The sequence below is a fragment of the Rhinatrema bivittatum genome, chromosome 15, assembly GCF_901001135.1.
Source record: "Rhinatrema bivittatum chromosome 15, aRhiBiv1.1, whole genome shotgun sequence".
In the NCBI taxonomy this organism is placed as follows: Eukaryota; Metazoa; Chordata; class Amphibia; order Gymnophiona; family Rhinatrematidae; genus Rhinatrema; species Rhinatrema bivittatum.
In genome coordinates, this window is record NC_042629.1 from 67,990,143 (window position 1) to 68,013,413 (window position 23,271).

The 23,271-nt window shown below is 41.8% G+C and overlaps 1 protein-coding gene across 1 annotated transcript; it reads left to right on the plus strand.

The window, feature by feature from the left end:
* Positions 1-632: 632 nt before the first annotated feature.
* Positions 633-21,719, plus strand: KLHL21 (kelch like family member 21). Its single transcript, XM_029577824.1, has 5 exons — positions 633-1,383; positions 3,242-3,702; positions 9,034-9,439; positions 15,876-15,948; positions 16,287-21,719. The coding sequence occupies exons 1-5, from the start codon at positions 821-823 to the stop codon at positions 16,599-16,601; spliced, it is 1,818 nt and encodes a 605-aa protein (XP_029433684.1). The 5' UTR covers positions 633-820; the 3' UTR covers positions 16,602-21,719.
* Positions 21,720-23,271: the final 1,552 nt, after the last annotated feature.

Below are 23,271 nucleotides of genomic sequence, written 5' to 3' on the forward strand. Positions count from 1 at the left end.
CCCATCAGTCAAAATATTCTATGGGGTTCCCAAATACAATCTCCATCATTACATTATATTTTGTTTGTATTGATTTAACTTTGGGATTTTTTTTTTTATATATCTGTACAGTGATTAGGAAATACTGTTGGATGTGTATTCCAGGGAAGGGACTGTAATTTTTTTTAAATTACACAGTAAAGTCTGTTTCTTAGTGCCTCCGCACGGAGCGCACATTTTCGTTTTGAATTGGGTTTGGATGTTTGGGGGTGCAGTGCAGAGGTGTTATCCAGCTGGCATTTTTTTGCATGCACGTTCTAATGTATGTAAATAGGGAACTATGCGCACGAATTTACAGAATGAAAATCCCCTCATCCAACAGAAAAGCTTTGGCTTTCGGAACTCATGTTGTATTTCGTATTGTATAGTTTCTCGCTTTATAATAACCGCTCATAGACTTATTAAGAAATAAAAAGCTGCACTTGTTAACCCCCGCCCGTGCTGGCCCTTCAAGTCTGAGCCTTCCGCTGTCTCAGACAGGCCCGCCCTCTTTTTTTTTTTTATTCCTTTATTATTACGCTGTGACGTCAACGGCGCAACGCGAGCTCGGCAGCCAGTCTGTCTGCAGCCGGCGGCAGCCACGTGGCCCGTCGGGCTCGTCTATAAAGCAGGCGGCCGGCGGTTGCGGCCCTTCATAGCTCGCACGCGCGTGCGTGTGTATGTGTGGGGGACAGAGAGCGAGCTGACCCCTCCCCTAACGGTTTCTCGGCCTTGCTCGATGCCGTAAGGCCCCCCCCCCTCCCTCCCTGCGCCTCGAGTCTTCCCTTCCCCCGCCCAGACCATGGACGCGCCCACGATGCCCGGGCCGCTCCAGATGCCCTTCTTCGATGCCTCGCACGCCCTGCACCTGCTGCGCGGCCTGAGCGAGCTGCGCGCCGAGCGCAAGCTCTTCGACATGACGGTGTCGGCGGGCGGCCGCGACTTCCCCTGCCACCGGGCCGTGCTGTCGGCGGCCAGCCGCTACTTCCGCGCCATGTTCGCCGGCGAGCTGCGCGAGAGCCAGGCCCAGCGCGTGGAGCTGCACGACGTGTCGGCGCCCATCCTGGCCCTGCTGCTGGACTTCTGCTACACGGGCCGCGTGACGGTGACGCGCGAGAACGTGGAGCGCCTGCTGCCCGCCGCCGACCTCTTCCAGTTCCCCTCCGTCAAGGAGGCCTGCTGCGCCTACCTGGAGCGCGAGCTCGACGTGGCCAACTGCATGGAGATCCAGGACTTCGCCGAGGCCTACGCGTGCCGCGGGCTGGCCGAGAACACCAAGCGCTTCATCCTGCAGCACATCGTGGAGCTGGCGCGGGCGCAGGACTTCGAGAAGCTGCCCAAGAGGCGCATCCTGGAGTACATCAGGTGAAGGGGGAAAAAGACACCCCCCCCCTCGCCCCCCACCCCCGCTTGCACGCTCCTCGGGTGAAGCGAAAGCGCCACCCCGGCGGCTGCAGCAGCAGCGGCAAACGAGGTCGGCAAAGATGCTGCATCGTCTCTCCCTCTCCCCCGCAACCTTTGTTCAGCGTGGGAAGGGCAAACGAGCAGTTCAGCATCTTAAATGGTTTATTTGCGAGTTCTTATTCGGCACATGTCTGTATTTGTTAGCAGTCGCGCTGGGCAAGGCACAAGCTACATAAGCAATATAAAACGACAAAAACAAATGATTTGAGATGTACTTTTTTTTTTAATCCCTAACTGAGGGACTCAAAGCAAGGTGTAGCTGTGCTCTGGTATTTAACATTACTTTTAGTGTACGTTATAGTTTGGAATAGAAAGCAAACCGGTAGACCAACACCTTACTTGAAGATTAATTTTATTTTTTTGTATTTCAAAACAATTTTGTGTTTATTCCATAACAAGTTATTGCTGAGGGAGGGATAATAGTGAATGGAACAGCAAAGTTGATATTTCAATTTACAGGGCTAGTACATTTAGGTTATTTTTATTTAAATGTACAGACATGATTGCAAATCTTAGATTTGAAACAAAATCTTAGATTTTGTTTCAAATGTTTTGTTTCAGATGTTTCAAATCTTAGATTTGAAACAAAACAGGATAATGTAACAGTTTCCTGTTTTTCAGTTCATTTAAATTGAAATGAGAAACTAACCAAAAAAAAAAAATACTTCTGGCTGTCTCCCTCCAATCCTTCAACCTTCTTTCTGTACAGTTGAAGATTTCTTCATGGGGCAGGGATGATCTCAAATTGCTTCCGCCCCACTGCTGCTGTTGGACATGGCACCAGAAGATAGAGGACAGTACTATTAAGTTTTTGTCCTACAGAATAGTGCTGGCCTGAGCCTCATAACAGTGGCACTGACCTTGTGCGATTTCCAATAGCAGTAGGAAGGAATGGGCATGGCTTCTGCCCTGTGAAGACGATAAAGGGAAATCCGAAAGTGTCTATACTGTGTATTGGGGTTGTGGGGGACCTTTTGGCTGGGTACTTGGCATTTTGTGTGTGGTGGAGGCCCCCTCCATTTTAGAGAGAAAATATTCGCATCCTTAGTTGGTTTTCTTTTAAGAGAGAAATGGGAGGTATTACTTGCTTAGGCTTTCAGAAGGGTAAAGAATGAAATGTGTCTTGAGAACAATTTTTTTTTTTTTACTTAAACTTTTGTGTAGTAATAAAATAGAATGTAATGGCATATAAAATGACTTCCATGTTTTTAGTTCATCTGATTTTGCTGACAACTTTCCCCCATATAACATTTGGATAAAATGAAAATGTCAGGATAGAAATTAGTATGTTTTTTGTTTTATCTCCATGGAAATATTAATGTAGGTCAGCAAGGTATAACTAATACCTTTTTAATTGGATTAACATTTTTGACTAGCTTTCAAGGATTGTGCTTCTACTGAGCTTTGGCAGTTTCATAGGTACTTTGATCATATTAAATGCTGAGGGCAAGGATTCGCCAATACCTGATTTGAATTGCCAGTTGCCTACTAATTTTGAGTAGGACCTTGAGGAAGTCACTTTGAGTGCTCGTCTCATTTTATTCAGCTTCAGACACATTTCTTTTTGCTTCATTCCCCTTCTGTAACTATTGTGGCAGGGTCCTGGTGGTGGAAAATATCCTCCAGCATGTATTCTAGAGGTGGTTGCTTGCATGTTTCTTCATTGATGGCTAATTGAGAGAGCATGCTTGATGAGGGGATCCTCCTTGGATGAAGGGCACTATATATAATTTCAAGTGATTATTATTGTCATCATCAGTGACGACCGTCTGTGCGTGGACAAAGAGGAGACGGCCTACCAGATCGTGCTGCGCTGGGTGAAAGCCGACCTCAAGAGACGGCAGCACTTCTGGCCTGAGCTCTTCCAGCACGTCCGCCTGCCCTTCATTCGCCGCTTCTACCTGCTGGCTCATGTGGAGAGCGACCCCATGGTGTATTTCTGCCCGCCTTGCCTGAAACTCATCAGTGAGGCCCGTACCTTCCAGTCCTACGAGTACGATCGCCATGACTACCCCAGCGAGCGCATGAGGCCAAGGCCCTCCACCGGCTTGGCTGAAATCCTGGTGGTGATCGGCGGCTGTGACCAAGACTGCGATGAGCTGGTCACCGTGGACTGTTACAACACGTGCACGGGGCAGTGGAGGTACCTGGCAGAATTCCCAGATCACCTTGGGGGAGGCTACAGCATTGCTGCTTTGGGAAATGACATTTATGTCACTGGTATGTATAGTCTAGATAGTTTGGAGAGTCAGACTGTATGCCATTCTTATTTAAAGATTAAATATGAATTGGTGAAAACTTTTTTTTTGTTTTGTTCAGTCCATTTGGCTGGTATTTTTGAGTTACTGGTCTTCCAATTGGACTTCCATTTTGAGTCTTGTGTAAAATGAATGCATTAATTATGTGCATTGTCTACCTGTTTGCATTTTCATGGAGTTCTGCCTCTTTCGACAGACCACTATGTAAGTAGCATGAGAAACGGTCCAAAAGCAGAATAGATTTGCCTTTTTCTTAAGCCACCGTACAGTATTTAAGAAATCCCTGTCCTTTTGTGGTAGAAGTATGTTGATTAAATTACCAAGGTTTTTCATATTGAATAATGAAGCCATTATCTTGAATGGAGTTCTTTGTCTGACCTTCTGCTGAAATAGTTGGAATTCAGGCTTGTCTGCAGTGTACAGTTCCCTCTAAAGGTGCCATTCATAAGCTGTAACTTGCTGCCAGAATACAGAGGGGGTTCTGAGAGGACTTTTTCAGTTTTTTTTTTTTTTGGTCAAGCATAGTTCCAGTGCAGGCAATAAGTGACTTGGTGATATTGTTTATTTATTTTAGTTTTTGATAGTATAGTGACCCCATACAATAAGAAATCCTTCTAGTTGAACATTAAATACACTCATACATGTGATCATTTGTACTTGATAGAATCTCCATGAAGATTTATTTTTCTGATATTCCTTGAGTAAAATGACCAGACCATATTAGCCTGATGGTATGGCAAAAGCAAACAGTTTTGATTAAAACAAAACACATACTATAGTCAGATTTGACCAGTATGCAACGAGGAATGCCTTTAACCTTTCCTACAGAAGCATGTATCCTGTACAGAAGTCTAATCAACTTCTAGTTATTTTTGGCTGCTCCCTGGCCTTTGTATGAAGGGAGTATGTGCCCATGGGCAAATCTTGAATTGGACTCCAAATTATAGCACAATTAAATGTCTAGAATTATTGCTTTGGAGTTTGTGTGCTAAGGCTATCTTTCAAACGGCTTTTTAGCTTTAAAAAAAGAACATAGGTGCTGCCCTTTAACTACTTGTATGTCCTTGACCTGTTAATGTTAGGATGGATCATTGGAGGAGAAATGGAAAGGATAGAGAATTCAACCATTTGTAGTAATCTCTGCACGTGCAAATGATTGATTTTAAACTAATTTACTTAGCAAATAATTTTTCAGCTAGAATTCATGCTAGAAATTAAGTCATTTCATTTCTGCATAGGCAGAGGTGGAACATTCCCAGGAGCCAGGTTAGCTGGGCACTTAAAATTCAGAAAAGCAAAAAAACCCCAAAAACTTTGTAAGGGGAGAATTTTTCTAAATATATTTCCATCTCCATGTGCTCGGGTATGTGGAGGAAGACACTTTGGCAAAAATGTTGGCTTGGTCAAAATGCAATAGTGAATACAAAGTTTAACAGATGACAGGTCCACTGAGTTATTTTTTGTCCATGTGTCCCCTACCTAGATGGTCATTGATGGACTGCAGTGGTCTAAATATTTAAAATCTCATTCTGTAAATTGATGTTTGTAAACTGCATTATTTAAGGATTAGATAATATACATGCCTTTGTTTTTAATTGTTCAGAAACCCTTGCTGGTTCCTGAGGCTTTATTTTTACCAGGCTTTTGTATATATTTCTCTTATAAATAGTGGCTTTTGCACATGGCAGAAAGTTAGGTCATTGTGGGTTTTTTTGTTTTTTTACTAGTAACCTTTTTAAATAAATAAATATATCTTGTTTACCTTTACTCTACATGGGGTTGTACAGAGTGCAGCATAAACATATAATGCCAATATAGGTGTCAGGTTTCTGATTTTTTGCACTTCACATGGCCTGGTATTTAGGTTGGATGTTGTGCATTTTTTGGAAGTTAAGATGAATTTTTATTATCTTTCTTATTTGGGATGAGATGCAGACTTTATGGATTAGCCGTAGGAGCAGGCGTGCCAAGCTTGGGAGAACATGCTCTTCTGCACGTGGTTACACCGTATTATGGGTCATACCGTTCTGTGTTATTAATAGGTTTGGAAGCAAAAACACGAAGAGCAAAATAAACAGTAGGGAATCCCTCAACTGTTGAAAAGTGTTTCTTAACTTACGTGGAACTAACTGTATCCTGTGGAAAAAAAAACTGGAATAAAAGTGCACCCAGTACATTAATCCAGAAGGTAGTATTTGAATGTCATGCATCTTAAAACTTGATGCTGTGGTAAATGTTTGCTAGTCCTTCAGAAGGGTTTCCCACACTACTTCATGTACCAGTAGATTACTAACACTTTTATTTATGATAAAACAGTATAAAATAGGGCTGAAAACGACCTCAGTCACTTTCAGCTCCAGACTCGATATTTGTTTGGCCTGCTCAGGGTATACAGTGATGGAGATGCCACCCCGTTCTTTGTGTGGGTGCATATAGGTACATGCACACTGGTTCAGTCAGGATGTCTCATGCTGCACTGCCTTACAGTTTCTGCTCCATGTTAATATGTTGTAAATGTTTGTCATAATTCTGTGTTTAGTAGGTTTTTGGGTTTTTTTTAATTGCCCCCTTTTCCCCAGTAGAGGCTTCAAGTACATACCTTTCTCAGTAACTTTTGAAATGTTGGACTATTTTTGTACTCTCGTACATATATCTAAGAACTCATTGATCAATATATATATTTCATTTAAAAAATATTTTGCTGCTGATTGCTACTTAAATATTTTTGTCCTTTTTATGACAAAAAGTGTGGGTCTAGTTTTATAGAATTTTGAGTTTAAACTGGTTTCATACTGTGGAATTTTTTTTTTCCTCCCTTAAGGACATAATTCCACATTTTTAATTAATTTTTAAGTCCTGTTTTATTAACTCCATACTTTGGGAGTGTGGTTTGTTTTTCAGCCTGGATGCACATACATAGCTTAGGGCCTTGTTATGATGTACTTTATTTACTTCTCATCCACGTCTCCAGGGAAGGAAGCTCTTGACTTTGGAAGCTTTTTAATTCATACTTGGAAGAAAACATTTGAGCTTCAGGAAGTATTAAATAGTGTTATGGTTTGAAAGCATCAATTTGGGTAACTAAATTGATGCTTTTGCGCCCCTCCCCTCCCCACTAAGGACTTTTGTTTCTCTTTTAGTGCACCCCTATAAAATGTTTTTGTTTTAAAATACAGCACTTTAAGGACTGTGTGTTTAACAGTCTCATATTTAATGTTGCTGCATTCAGTAAAGCAGAGTGATGTTATAAAATGTAACCCTGATGGTCAAAGTTGCTGAGAGTTAAAACCTTTCAGTTGTCACTGGGGTCATTTTGAAAATAGGTGGGTGAGCGGATGGTGAGGTGAACCAGTCTTGGAATGATGTTTATTGGACAGAGCGCACTGTTAACCGGCATTTGGACACGCTAGCTTAACCCCTTATTCAGTAAGTGGTAATAATGTGTCAAACGCGCATCCAACCCCCCCCCCCCGAGACTAATAGCACCCGCAACATGCAAATGCATGTCGATGGCCCTATTAGTTATTCCCGCACGATACAGTAAGTAAAATGTGCAGCCAAGCCACACATTTTACTTTCAGAAATTAATGCCTACCCAAAGGTAGGCATTAATTTCTGCCGGCGCCGGGGAAGTGCACAGAAAAGCAGTAAAAACTGTTTTTCTGTGCACCCTCCGACTTAATATCATGGCCCCAAAAGTTAAAAAAAAAAAAAAAAAAAAAGTAAAAAAAAGACATTTAAAATCGGCTCGTGGGTCGAAAACCGGACGCTCAATTTTGCCGGCGTCCGGTTTCGGAACCCGTGGCTGTCAGCGGGCTCGAGAACCAGATGCCGGCAAAATTGAGCGTCCGCTGTCAAACCTGCTGACAGCCACTGCTTCCGCCAAAAAAGAGACCCTAGGGACACGCTAGTGTCCCTAGCGCCTCTTTTTTTACCGCGGACCTTAATTTAAATAAATTAATTTACTGTGTCCTGTGTGCGTGCCGGGAGAGCGGGCACTCGCCCGCTCTCCCGCGATTTTTACTGTATCGTCACGTGTGAAAGGTGTCTTCATACCAGTGACCATCCATAGGCACATCTACCTCAGGTGACATCCCTCTCCCAAACCTAGGAATAAGGAGCTCAGTCCGCGCTGTGGTTCAAATAATGACAAAAGGACCTCAGTTTTTTGTGTTTAAATACAACTTTCACAGTAAGGAATGTACAGTAACGCAAGTTTTAGCAGCACAAAGCATTCCTTATCGCAAAGAAACTCTGCTTGGATGTTGGCAGATATGAATTATCATTAGATAACTCATTTAACTCTTCCAGCTGAAATACTTCTGTTGGCGGGCTGTGCTCGTCTGTTGTCCCCAAGGTTATTCCCAGTTCAAAAAGAAGCTTAGCCTTAAGCCCTAGGAGTAGAGTTTTGTTGTTTCTCCCTCCATGGAAAAATGTTGCCTCTACTGGTTCCTGCACCAGGGAGCACAAATGGGCAATTGGGCAAGTGTGACCTGAAGAAAAATCACACATTGCAAATCTACCTTTGCACCACTAGATGTCACTACTGTCCTCAAGGCTTAAAGGCACAAACCACACTTCTAGTGCTGAAACAAATACAGCCTGTTTTGTATAGATAGAGGTTTAAGCAGGGACCGTTTGGGAGCAGTGTTACCTGAGGAATTGGTGTTTGGTGAAATTCCCAATTGAATGGATTACAGTAGTTAATTTTAGAAATTAAAAATTATATCCTTAAGCTATGTATAACCTTTTTAACTTAGAGATCTGGGGCTCAATATTCAGTGCTGGACGGTTAATTAACTTAACCGGATTAGTCATATCCAGCTAAGTAACGATGTATATTCAGCAGCATGACAAAGCTGCTGAATATACGAGTATATGTGAGCACTTAACTGGATAAGTCTACCTGGCTAAGTTTAGACCTGCTCCTTAAGGCATTTAAACTTAGATATAAACTTATGCAGCTAACTCCAAATATTGGTAGTTAACCGTATAAGTTATATGGCTAAGTCACACCGCCCCGATCCACCCAGTTCATGACTACTTTTTTGTGTGTGCAACTCTTAGCCGTTTGTATAAGGGACTTATCCAGCTAAGCGACGGCGACTTATCATAGGTGCATATTCAGCGGCTGCTACTTAGCTGCATAAGTCCCGCTTATCTGGTTAAGTAGCTCTGAACGTGCTTTGAATATTGGGCCCCTATCGTCTTGAAAGAATAAGACCTAAAGAATAAACTCCCTGGTAGTTTAATTATTTAAGGATAACAATGTTCTTGAAATGCTCTCTTCTAGGTGGGTCTGATGGCTCGAGACTCTATGATTACGTGTGGAGGTACAACTCCAGTGTGAATGAGTGGACAGAGGTGTCTCCAATGCTGAAGCCCAGGGAGTATCACAGTTCAACGGCCTTGAAAGGCTTGTTGTACGTTATAGGCTCGGACAGCACAGAGCGCTATGACCACACTATAGATGTCTGGGAGGCATTGCAGCCTATGTTATACCCAATGGACAACTGCTCGACCACTTCTTGTCGGGGGAAGCTCTACGCCATTGGCTCTCTTGAAGGCAAGGACACTATGGTTATACAGTGTTATGATCCAGAGACTGATCTATGGTCCCTAGTGAACTGCGGCCAATTGCCCCCTTGGTCCTTTGCGCCAAAAACTGTAACGCTTAATGGACTAATATATTTTGTAAGGTAAGAAATGGTTTACTGTTTGGAAGTTCTCTTCTGGTCCGTTATGTTCTTGATTTCCAAATGAATAGGTATGGTGACACCTTAATTTTGTAGTATGTCCTTTCATTATTAAAATACGTATACTACAATTTCCTGTGCCTGGCATACACCAGTTATTGCTGGCTAATTAAGGGGCAGATGGAATATTGTTCGCAGAAAGCGGGTGCTGACTTTTCAGCGCCCGCTTTCTTAACTCGCGCATGCGCCATGCAATATGCAAATAAGGGGGGGTCCTCTAGCAAGGAGGCACTAGGGTCGCTTGCGGGACCTTAGCGTCTCATTGCTAACGCGACCCTGCGGTTACCGGCAGTCTGCCGGTTATGAAAACCGACGCAGAGTTTATCGGTGTTGGTTTTCATTACTGCAGCCGGCCGGTTATGAAAACAGACGCCAAGCGTATTGGCGTCCATCTTCAAAGCGGCCGGCAGAGGTTTTTTTTTTTTCTTTTAACTTTAAAAAAAAAAGTACAGAAAAGCAGTTTTCTGCTTTTCTGTACTTTTTTTTCAGTGCGCTCAGCTATTAACGCCTGCTGAGCGATCTGTGCGTCTTGAGACGTACATTTTTTACATTTGGAGTGAATGAGTAATGGCCTCATTTACATGCATTTGCATGTGATGAGCGCTAACTCATTCACTCCTGGTCGGACACGTGTTAAATAGGTGCTAGTCCCCCTATTGCATTAGGGGGTGGATTAGTGCCTATTTAACCTGCGTCCGCCAGCGGGTTAAACGGTGCAATTGGCTGAGAGCACTGTATTGCATCGGCCCCCAAAAGCCTTACTTTTCACCACATCTCTGCCATGCCTAGCTACTCTGCTGCTTATGGCCAGAGGAGCTGATGCAAATACAGTATTAGTGCAAAACAGTTCCTAATTAGTCGTGTCTGGAATAAAAGCAGAACATTTGAGAACAGTTTGTTCTAAATTCTAGGACAGTTGCTCAAGGATTCACATGTTAGTATTTTTCTTCCAACAAGCACAACCACTTTAAAATTTCTATTGCTTGAATACCACAAAATCTCACTGTGTAAACTCTCCTTTTGGTTTTAAGCCAACTAATGAGCTGCCTTTGGAAAGGATAAAATAAATACAGAACAAATGCACCATCAGCTTTCTTTTTAAACAATGCTAGAAAAGGTTTAGTGGAGAATCTATCGGCATTGGAAAAAAAACAAACTATATATATATTTTATTTTATTTTTTTCAATTCCATGTTGGTAGTATCCAAATTAAGTTGTCTAATTAAAAAAATGGAAAAACAAAATTTTTCACAACTGCCAATGTGGGGATTTAACTGTAAAGGGGCCAAGATTAAATGGCGATCTAATTTTCCTGTCGTGTCAGATTTCATAGATATCTTCTCTGGAATAAGAGAATGGAGAACATGTAGAGGAAGCTTGTACCATTGATCCCTTCCAGAGGTAGAGAACTTTCACTACTTGTGGAAGAAAAAAACCCCCAAAAACATCTGTTTTTTGGTTGGAAACTACCAACATGGAATTGAACTTTTGTGCTTACATCTATCAATTATTGCTCAAAATGTTTGTAGCTAAACATTTACATTGTAGATTATGGCAACAGACTACAAGCAGGGGTAGGCGACTCTGGTCCCGGAGTACCACAAACGGGTCTGGTTTTCAGTAGATATGCATGAGTCATGGAGGCAGGGCTTACAAATACACCTCATGCATATTCATTGTGGATATCATGAAAACCAGTCTTGTTTGTGGTATTCCAGGACCGGAGTTGATTACCCTTGGTCTACAAAGCTCATTGACTTGTTTTCCTGTTCCAACAGCCAGATACTGATCAATGCTACTTGACTGTACTTTTGGCCAAGTAAGATTAGTTGAACATTTGCACACAACAGTGTAAAAATTGCATTTAAATCTGTAGTGGATGCTCATGGGGTTGGAATTGCTGGTCAGGTAGGGCCCATCACTGCAGGCTTTAAGTAAGGATGGGTGCAGAGAGCTGTTTGTGTCTCTCTCATTACTTGATGCTTATTAGTACGAGAACATAACTTCCAAGAAAGGCCAACAATGTCATTCATTACTTGCTGGAAAACCTCATCAAATTGCCTTAAGCTTTTTAACACTTCATCTCTGCTATCTTCTGGTACAGAAAGTGCTCCGTTGCTTTATCTGAAATTCTGATTGATGAAACAGCCTTTGCAAAAAAATGTAACAAGCAGGGTGGAAAAGTAGCACAAAATTCAGACTTCATATAAATCTGTGCACATGGGTTCCAAAACTAAGTTGGCTGCTTTTCTTCTGGTCTGGTACATATTTATGAAATACTGGATGCAGAGAGATTTTCTTTTGATATTGCACCATTTAAGTGCAATTTAAATGTACATCCCCCAAACCTTTCAAGAGAGAGGGAGGCCACATAGGACGTTTCAAATCGCCATATGGGGGGGGGGGGGGTGATTGGGCCTTTTGATCATTTTAAATGCTAGGGTGGGTGGGTATGTGTTTGTGTGGAGGGACTGTTGTGGCAGCTAGATGTCCTGCCACACCCCCTAGGAACTCTGTCCCTTGCCTTCCTTCTGCATCTGCCGCCTGAGCTGTGTGTGTGGGGGGGGCAGGTGCAGTTTTTGGGGCTCTGTATGCGGCGGGGGTAACATGCTACTTTCCTTCTTGCTCTGCCAGCCTTCCTGCAGTGGCTCTCAATCTACTGATGGGGGGGGGGGGGGGGGGGAGTGTGGTGGGCCAGGAAAACCAGCTCCACCGGCCATAGTTCGGGGACCTCTAACTTATACTAACTAGCTTTCTCGGATTTAGTTATGCTTGAAAACAAGAGCTTCTTGCATGTGAGCTCTCCTTAAACGTCATCACTGATTCATGCTCACATGATCCTCTTAGCAGTTAATTATGGTCTCACCTGTTGCTGTCACGCAATGTCGTTGGGTGGGAAATGAGAGGATACATCTGACTTTAAATGTATGTCAGAGCAGCTGTGAGAAAGAAGTGACTTTTTTCCTGTCCTAGTGAGAGCAACCAGAGGTTGTGGTGGTAGTTTTTTTTTGTTTTGTTTTCATGCCTTTGAACCGCTGTACAGCATGCTTGCTGATTTACAGTACAATTAAACATGAATTAGAAATGTATGCATGCCTGAACACATGGTGGAGAGACGCAGTTGAGCTGAGAGCACTTGTGGCTTGAATATCCAATTGAATTTGACTGTTTACTTGCTGGCCAGACTTTCGAGTTCTCCATCAACAGGCAGATATGAATCGGACATAACGTGTGGTGGTGTCGTCGTCCAGAGGCATCAACAAGGACCCAACTCTCAGAACCCTGTAAAATCTTTACCCCCCCACACACACAGGAGTTCTGTTTGCTGCCCTATTGACCTCTTTGGTCTTGGTCTGAGCTACTGCACGGACGTGTTCCATCTTTAAAATTTATTTGGTCATTCTTGGCCTCATACTGCCTAATTTGTATCCTTTGTCTGCTGCCTCAGCAACCCCTCTGCAGAACTTTTCAATTAAAAAAAACAACCAAAACCCCCCCCCCCCCCCCCCCCCCCAAAAGATGGAAAACCCTAAGGCCAAGAAGACTGCGGTCAGCAGTTGCAAGGCCTGTATTTTGGGTTCCAGATGTCCATTAGAGAGACACAATGTTTGCTATTGCTGCGTAGGCCTGGATTATAATACAGCTAACTGCTGCCGTTGTAAAATGTCCCAGAGGGCACAGCAGTACTCTGCCTGGAAGATGGGACAAGAGCCAAGCTATGCAACAAGGTTTATCAGCAGAGCCACTCGTCCTCGCTGAGCAAGGCGCTGACAGAATCTCGATGCGGGACGATTCTCCCCTCTTTCACCCAAGTCTGAAGGTTCTCCCCCCCCCCCCACCCTATGGCTCTAGTTGCCAGATCCATCACAGATCAAGGGTTGAACGTTGTACAGAACAGTTAAGGTGCTAGTTGAGGCATGAAGGATCTCCCTGGGGGCATCTCCTCTGGTGCCAAAAGATCCGGTTCTGTCTGTACAGAGGCCCACTAGAGCAGAGTTGGCCTCAAACCCCCCCCCCCCACCCCAGGCAGTGGGTTACCTCATTCATGGCATGGTGGTTTTTGCTCCATGCATCAGATCAGTTCTTGTTGCTTTTCTGCTAGACTGGAGATCCAGTCTACTGCACTGGGTACCTGCCAATTCCTTTATTACCAGAACCGTCCAAGGGCCCTGCCAGACATGGCAAGGTTAATTCTTAACACTGGCCTGGCCACATCACGTGGCCTCCATATCTCTTCCATTTATCAGTTCAGACTATTGGGCAGTTCTCTTTTGACTTTTTCATCAGGCAGGCAGATAGACTTCCATGCAAACCTACCATTGCTGGCCTCCACACTGTGGATGTTGCACACGGTAGTCCCTCTCTATTCCTTTCTGAGACCATGGAGAATGTGCTGATTGCAGCTAGAAAGTCATCTACCACAATATCTTTACAGTTTCAAGTGAAGAAGAAGTTCTTGATGGTATAGACCAGCCAGCTGCAACACTTCTGCTGTGGCCCAAGGGACCTTTCTTCCTTGGACCTTAACACCTCTTCACGTGAAGCACATCTCGGTGCCACGGAGGCATATCACTAACAGGTGGCGGGGGCTCTAGTCTCCTCCCCTCTGTTAGTACCTAATTTCATGACAGGATTATGGCCTTCCCAGCCTTCAGTCTGGGGACCTCGGCATTGTTCTTGCGTAACCCGCGAAACCTTCCTGGAAGATTCTCACTTAGAGTACTTTCTTGTTGCTGTCACTTTGCCACGTAGAGTAAGCAAACTGCATGCTCTAGTTTTATATATTCATTATCACAAAGGAGCCTATAAATGGAGGCTAGTTATATAAACCTCACAGCTAAGAAGTATCCAAAACCCTTTGCAAGTTATTTTCGCTGGTGTAATAGAGCCCGCTTATACAGTTCTTTAGAAAAAGAACCTTCATAGCATCCGTGCCAGGTTTCGTATATAAATAGTGTGAACAATTGGTTTTAGTGAGCTGGCTTTGTGCATTGGATTCCCCCCCCCCCCCCAGAAGAATATTTATATTTTATGTTCATATTCATCATACCTGCTGTTCTTTCACACCAGGGCTGGTTCTGCATACTTTGCCCTAAGCTTCTTCTAGAAATGGTATCTGCGTTCCACAAACTATTGTGCTGCCTTGTCTTCTTTCTGAGGACTCCTCACTCCTTGGATTTGTAAGAGAGCCCCCCCACCCTATTACATGAGGAGGACTCAACCTCACCATCAGGCTTCTTTTGATCCCAATAAATTGGCTAGCAGACTGTATCTTTCACCGGCTGGCTTACAGATCACAGATTCTGCCGAGGCTGATCAAGTGAGAGCCACGGTGACTTCAGTGGCTCATCTTGGGACCGCTCCCATTGAAAACCTACACAAAGCTGCTATTCGGTTGTCACTTCACCACTGCCTGGACAACACTGTTCTTGAAGAGACAGTAACTTTGCACAAACAGCTTTGTGCAGCCTGTTCACGTACTAGTACTTCTCCTGGGGGAATTCTGTGCTAGAAAATTTTAAAATTCTGCATATTTTATATTCAAAATACAATATACATGACAGTCTTTAAGTAATTTATAATATAAGAAAAAAATTATTACTTAAAGATGCAGAGTTTTAAATATTTTGAGAATTTCCCTAGAAGTTCGCTGTAAAAGTGTCTCTTCCACCCTGTCTCCTTACTCCCCTGGCCAGTCTTCTTTCACTTTGCCCTCTCAGGCCCCCAACACTTCCACCCTCCACTATCTCTCCCCTTCTCTGCTAGGCTCCAAATCACACTACCTTAACACCTTTCCAAGGTGAGTAACTGAACTTTTCAACCTTTTTACTTAGGTATACACTGCTCCTAGCTTATTTCTAGCTTCTGGCTACCTTTTATTTGTTTGTTTTTTAATATACAGACACTAACTTCTGCTTATTAGCTGCCATACTGACTATTAAAAGCACAAACACACTAAATATTCCCAAATAGTTAACTTCAACCCAATACTTTTAAAATTTTCTCAAGCAAAAACTTACTGATTCCTTTCAGCCACCAGCAGTGTGATCCTCTCCTCTCAGTGCTCCCACTGGAAAGTTGACTACCTTGCTAAGGCTTAAGCTCTGGAAGACTGAGAGGCTCATGGGAGCTGCATGCTCTGTAAAACCTTTTTTTGAGTTCTGCGAGCCTGGTCCATGTCGGTATTGTCGGATGATGTCACGCGCATGTCATGCTTATTCATCCTGCTGTGTACAAACTTACTTCACGAAGTGTTTTTAAAAACCTAGTATTATCAGAATTAAGGGAAATGTGCCAGTTTTGCTGACTGATAACCTACTGTTTCTGATAATTTTCCTATGGTTTCTCTGATTCGTGCTTCAACTGTTTTCTGTTTCAGGGATGACTCTGCTGAAGTGGATGTGTACAATCCAAGAATGAATGAATGGGACAAAATACCTTCTATGAATCAGGTAGCTGTGTGTGTGTGTGGCTTTTTTTTAATAAAAACTACCACCCCTCATTGGCATAGGAGGGTTGAGAAGTAAACTTGTAACTAAAAGTGGAAGCAGAGCATCCAAAGATGTTAACAAAACGTGTGTATCTAATTACAAGTTTCTGCAGCTATTTCCCTTCTTCCCTAGCCTTATTTTTGTAAGATTAGATATTTTGTCTCCCACCCCACTTCTCCAGCTTGTGAGTCCTGTCTGTAGTTTCCCATCTGTCTCCTGCACTGTGGTTTGCTCCAGAAAGCAGCAGGTGAGAGAGGGTGCGCGGAATGGCTTGTAAATGTTTCTCATTGAATTTGTAGGTTCATGTTGGAGGAAGCTTAGCAGCACTTGGCGGGAAGCTGTATGTCTCCGGTGGCTACGATAACACGTTTGAACTTTCAGATGTGCTAGAAGCTTACGATCCAGGAACACGGACTTGGAGCATCGTGGGGAGACTTCCGCAACCCACTTTTTGGCACGGCAGTGTCAGCATATTTCGACAGTTTATGCCGCATACCCAGTATGGGTTTGATAGCACCGGCCTAGACAATGCTAATAATGAGAGAAACGCTATTCATCTCAACAGGCATGATGACCACAACATTCATAATCGTAACCTAAATGAATTGCACTGACAGAAGAGCTGACCAGCAGGTTGAAGCAAATTGTCTGTAAACGGTGGAAAGATTATAGGTGAGGATGGGTTAGAAAACAACACTCAGTATTTGTGGAAAGGTAGAGGATCATCTCTCTAGACTGGAGATGCTGTTCTAATGATAGTTTTGACATAATGCTTTCAGGTTCTAGTGGGAAAAGGATCTGTAATACTGCATGGGGAAGTATTTAAAGATACATACATCTTAAAATCAATTTTGAATTAAGCATTAATGTGTGTTAAAGTTTCATTATGGTACATGCTAACTTAAGCCTTTCACTGGGATAGAGAACTGTGTATCATGACTTTGAAAATCACCAGTATATCCACACGACTTTTCATGCATGTGAGATGTATTTTAATATCCGTATAATAACACTCTCTATTTTGCCCATGTTGATGGCAAAAGCTGCTGGTTTTGTGAGGGGTGAAGCTGTCAGTGTCCATCATCCTGTGGGCAGTGCAGTACTGCTAATTTTAAAGAATGGGGAGCCTCCATATGTACTGAAGTTTATCCACACGTTGCTGTTTTGAAATTCCATCTAAACTGGCTGTGTGGAAGTGGATATATATATATTTTTTTTCCATGTGGTGCATGCTCCATCCACCTTGCTATTTTTCCCTGCCTTGTGACCTGTGCACTCCCAGGACGCCTCCTTAACAAGCAGGTACTTGCATTCTGGGGTGTAGGTTGTTAGCTATTCTAAGGCATCCTCTATAATCATATAACTAAAACTCTCCTGTATGAATTTAAAACACTTAAACTTTTGTTTTTGCTTCTAACCAATTACTCTCTTGAAATTTGAACCTTGCCTAATAGCAGGGTCATGAATAGAGAAGTTAGTTTTATGATGGATAACGTCACCGTTAACTTTTAATCAAAGAACTCACAATTTAACACCAGAAAAATCCATACTACTTTCCTATATATGGATGCACACAATTAAAGGTAAACAAATGAGGCGATACCTCAATATTTATTACCTTGCATTTTTTTGGTTACCCTTTTATTTCTGTGCATCCATCTGGACTAGCACAGCAACCATACTTTATGTGGATGTAGTCATGGAGTGAAAATAAAGATTGTGTGTTTAGAAATGCTTCTGCACTTCCAAGCTGCCATTCATTGGGCACTTAAGACTGGAAGGTTTAATTTTCACCATGTGGCCTCTTCAGAAGATAAAAGCCTTAATTCTTTTTTGACGGAAGTATATTAGGATTTAGAGGGAAAGGAGCAGGGATGTATTGCATGTTTTTCTAGGTTTTTACACTTGAATTAAAACTAAATTCCACTTTCCAAATAGGAGTAGAAAATAGCTTATTTATTTTATTCTAGATAACGTTTGAGATTTAGTTTACACAAGCGAGAGCAGTTAAGATAAGCTGAAATAGTTTTATATACTCATGATTGCTTTTGTTACAAATTTATTTTTAAATGAGAAATTTTCCTTCCTTTGGTGGAAAAACCCCATAATAGGGCTGAAAAGGGTTGGATTTAATATTTTTTATGCAGATTGTTGATTAAATAGTTCACCATTCCATTACTGTAAGCAAGGATGATGTAGTGTAGTAGCCTTGTTGGCTCACTTGGCTAGATGGAAATAAAGATCCACAATGTTTGGTGATACCTTTTTTTAATTTGACTAAATGTAGTGCTGGTCTAAAGAGCTGTAAAACTGTTCTCAAAGCTTAAGTATATCTTCTGGGCAACATCATCCATCTATCAGAGATGTATTTAATCCAATTAAAAGGTATCACCTGCACCTTTCACCATATTTCAGGATGTGAAGGGGCAAGCCATGGCAAGTGCATTTTGTCCCTGGTGAGTAAGTCCTGGAGGACTGAGGAAATTTTTAAAACAGAGACAGCTTGTGCCGGTAGATCCTATACCCTGAACACTGCCACTTGCATTCAGAAGAAGGTCATTCAGTTTTGGTAGTATGTGTAACAGTTATAAAGTGCCATGTGTACATAGGGGTTATGTACCTGTGTTAGAGCGTATATTACACACACACAGTTATCCCAGTATAAATGCAGGGTTGTACCTTAACTACTCAGAAGTGTTCACAAGTCTTTGTAATCTGACAGTGTACTGAAGCAAAGCATTCTGCAAACATTTGATGTCACCAGTTAACTTGGACATGCACAAGTGAATGAAATATCTTTTTTTTTAATATATTTTTCCTGAAGGATTGTTTTTATTTGGGTAGTAATGTCTGATAATGCAATAAGTCTGGCATTGGGGAGGCTGGGAATGTACAGCAGGGGGGTTTGGTTTTTTGGGTTTTTTTTTGCTGTTACTTTCCTATGGGCATCCTTGGCTATTTTGCAGTCTTCCCATCGTGTCATATTAATCCCTGTCGTTTCTTTTTGGACTCTGGAAATAGGTAGCATTTTTAAACTCCCTATAACTTTCTAGTTTTCTGCTTTTTAAGGTTGAGGACCCTTTAGGGTCAGCATCCCCTGTATATCATATGGCATCCAAGGGAAGAAAAGAAAACAGAGAATGTTTCCTCTCAATATTTGCCCATTGTTGAAACCACATATGTATCTAGGGATGGCAAACTTTTAAGCTCCTTGATAAATTTGCTCCTGAAATATTTATTTATTTTTTTAGCTGGGCCAACCCTTTGTCCTGGCAGGAACCTGAGCAGTGGGGGTATGGGGTGCTCTGTGGTGGTGATGCGCTCGGGCTCCAGGACGGAGCGACTTAGCTGCTAGCACGAGACTAGCACAGTCTTCCACACCTCAGCCACCCACAGGCATATAACCTTTAGAAAAAGGGGGAAGGCTTTCTTAAAGCAAGCATTTAAAATAAAATGGATGTTAAATAAATAATGTCAGCATGTTTCCATTCATATTACGGCCTTTGCTCACTATTCCAAGTCTTTGTTGCCTTGTGTCTTCCTCCTTGATACCCTCAATACCTGCTTTCCCGTCCTGTTTTACTTTTTCTGCCTTACAGCCTTGGGCTGTCTTTAGGCTAGTTCTGTGATAAACTGCCATAGGCTGATCCAGTTTTCCAAAAAAAAAAAAAAAAGTGGGTTTTTTTGTATTTTTTTTTTTTTTAAGTAAAAAAAATACCCAGCAGCCTAAAACTTAACACACATTGTGGATTTTTGTTTTGGTTGGGGTACGGTCTTTCCCTGTGTCCCTGCTAATGGGTTACCACATGTTATCCGCATGCCTAGTAACATGTGAGGATGAAGTCTGAAGCATTGACTTAATGACAGCTGGAATTGTTCTTCACCTCCCCAACCTCCATCCATTTTGAAAATGCTGGCACTAACTGTGTAATTCTATAATAAGAAACAATGTCAAGCAGCTGGATAACCTCTTTGATTAAATTAGATCAAGAGTTTTTTGTTTGGAGAGGCATACTGGGCCTAGATAATACCAATTTAAGATATAAAATCTCATTGGCAATGCATAACTACTGCATCTTAAATGAACCCAGGCTAGCTGCTTGTTTCTGGTAACGAGGCCTATACAAAAGTGACATGTTTGAAATTTGCATGCAAGTGCATTGGAGGAAAAAAAAAAAAGTAGGTCATTTTATTCATAAAAAAGATTAGTGGAAACATGTTCATGCTTGTAAAGCTCTCATGCACTATTCATGGTTTGTTTTTTTTCTTGTAACAGATTTTTGGTAAATTTTATATCTTCATGGATAGTTAAGAACAAAGGTCAGAATTCTCGTGCTATTGAGATAAATACTTTGGAATAATATAAAAGCCAGTCTCTTAGTTTGATGTTCATTAGTTAATGGTCCTGTTTTGAGTGAAGTACTTCAGTTCTTGAACACTGAATTTGTATTAGAAAAAGGGTGCAGACACTTAAGAATATTGAACATGCTAGAGAATTACATTATGTAACTTTTGTAGACCAAGGTAGTGTGAAATGGGTGATGTGACTGGACTTTCCCTCTTGGACAAACTGATTACATAAAGGAACAGAAAATGTACTTTTTTTTTTTTTTTGCAGTTGGCTGTGTAACTGTGTAAAGAAATGATGTTTGTCTAGGGAGTAAGTAAATGAAGATCTTACTCCACCCTTTTCTTATTAGGATAACATACTAATTAATACCTGAAACTGTGCAGTAAAATTGTAGCCCATCAGGGGGGAGAGTGGAAGATCAGCCACTCTGGTAGGGTGAATTTTTTTTTTCTTAATTTGTAGAACTGTATAACTGTGATGTGCTTCTGAACTACCTGTTCATGGCACTTCATGCAGGTTTGAATGTGGCAATTGGAGCAAGGAGAAAGTTATATAATGAAGTACCTCCTATAAATATACCTTATTGTGAAACTATGCCAAATGTGGGGGAGGGATGAAACAGTTTAGTACATGTCCTAGGGAAACATCCTCACGCAGAAGGCTTGCCTCGTCTAAAGTTCGGGAAAAGGGAGGGTACATTTCCGGTCTATTTTTCTTGTTTTATGTAGTGGAATTCATTTTTTGTCATGCTCTACTCTGATATGTACAGTAGGTAGGGAGCATATCTGTGAGTTAGGTATGCTTGATGCCAATCATGATTGCTGTATGTGTGTACTGCCTTAGAGAAACCAAAAATTACACTACTTTTTAAATAAACATGGCCAGGAATGTAATTGACTGGATATATCTGATTTACTGTATGAGTTTGTACATTACATTGCCTGCACTTGTCATTTTCTTGAGTAAAAGTAGGTGTGCAGCTGAAATATTTCATTTTATGCTTTAAAACATGCATGTTAACACTTAACATGCAGTAAATTGCTTTAATGCATAGTTTGTGTGCTAAAATACACTAAAAGCAAACAATGATAGTACATCCCTAGACTACAGTAGACTGCAATCTATTTTAGAAATAAAGTATTTTGAATAGTAGCTTTTAAAAACAAAGTGCTGTCATTCTATATTTGATACTTCCGTAGTGTAGTCACATTGTTTCCTTTAAATTCTTCTGCTGTAAAGAAATTAAATTATGGTCCTGTATTACAGCACTAACTGCTGGGCTGAGCTATGTGCCGTCTTGTCCCAAAACCAGAATGGCATTTGTATTGTGCTGTACTTTTGATGTTTGAGAAATAAAACTGACATGCTGCATTTTTCTTCACTCTAACTTCTGTAATTATGTTGGCTTTGCACTTAAAGAATAAGGTATACAGTCTGAAGCTGTTACTTTTTTTTTCCCTCCTATTGAACATACATTACAGCAATTGGCATTCTTTGCTGCCAACTCTTGTCACTGGAACTTATTTAACACACATTCCTTGCTTTTCCCTTGTGCACTGATTGACTTGTTTCTGTCACCTACGTAAGCATATCCCCAATGGCTGCTAGATATTTGACAAGTTTGTCTCAGTTTTAAAATCAAACTCCGGGAATGGAGCTGTGTTTCAAAGGGGCACGCATTAACTTCAGCCAGTTCAGATAGTGTTTGGATTTCCAGAAACTTGAGAGAATCCCTCGGAGGCAGTCATAGGGTAAGAGGTAAAGTCCTATTCTGGCTTGAGAAGTGGTTAAAAGAGAGAAAATGCAGCCTCAGGCTAAATGGTCAATTTTCTCAATGAAGTAAGGTGAAGAGTGGGTTATGACAGCGCTCTGGTCTGGGCCCATGCTTTAAAACATTTAGAAGTGACTTGGAAATGGGAACAAGTCACCTGTTCAAATTTGCAGATGAGAGAAAATAATTCAACCTTAATATGGACAAGTGCAGTATGCTGCACTTTAGGAAGAGGAGTCTAAATTATAGGTATGCACTGTACAGTGCCATGGTAGGTGACACCACTCAGAAAAAGGATCCGGGCATCAGTGCTGATGATGTTTAAAGCCTTATGAGGCAAGGAATGAAGAATGGAAGATGCTCTTCCTAATGCTTCTGCGTTGGCCCAGGGTCAGATCACATCTTAAGTGGAAGGGTGGTCACTGCATATTAAAAAGGATATCGATCTAGCAAAGGTTCAGAGAAGGGTGGCCAAAATAATAAAAAGGATGGCACAAGTCCTTGATGCCAAAAGGCTGAAGAGAGACGAATGCAAAGAGATGATGAAAAAATCTATAAAAATGTTTGGCATGGAAGAGGTAAGTGAAAATGGTTTAGTCTTTCCAAAAGTGCAAAGACAGATGGGTGAAATTACTAACTTGTACATTTAAAAGAGAACATTTTTTTTTTAATTTTACATGCAAAGTATAACACTTGTTGCCAGCAGAAAGGGTGAAAGCTGTTAGACTTATGATCCAGGAACTTCTCCAAGACTATTATTAAGGTGGACTTGGGGAAAGCCACTGCTTATCACTAGCCTAAGCAGCATGAAAAGGTTTTAGGGTTTGGGATCCTACCAGGTACTTGTGACACGATTGGCCCCTGGGCTTGATGGACCTTTTGATCTGAGCCAATATGGAAAATCTTATGTCCTTACCTGCAGTGAGGGTAGCAGAGTATTCAGTGACACTCACCATGGCTCCTCCATCGCTTGAAGGACATTGTATGGCTGGAGCTGAACTATTCTTAAAGTTGGAGGGAGAAAGGAATTACAGTTTGCGGCAGCCTGTCTTGAAAAAAAGGCACGGCCTTAGGATAGTTTCCCTTCCAGTGCCAGTGAGTAGCCACTCCCATGCTAAGTGACTTATTTTTGGAATTTAAATTGGATGAGAACTGATCTGCT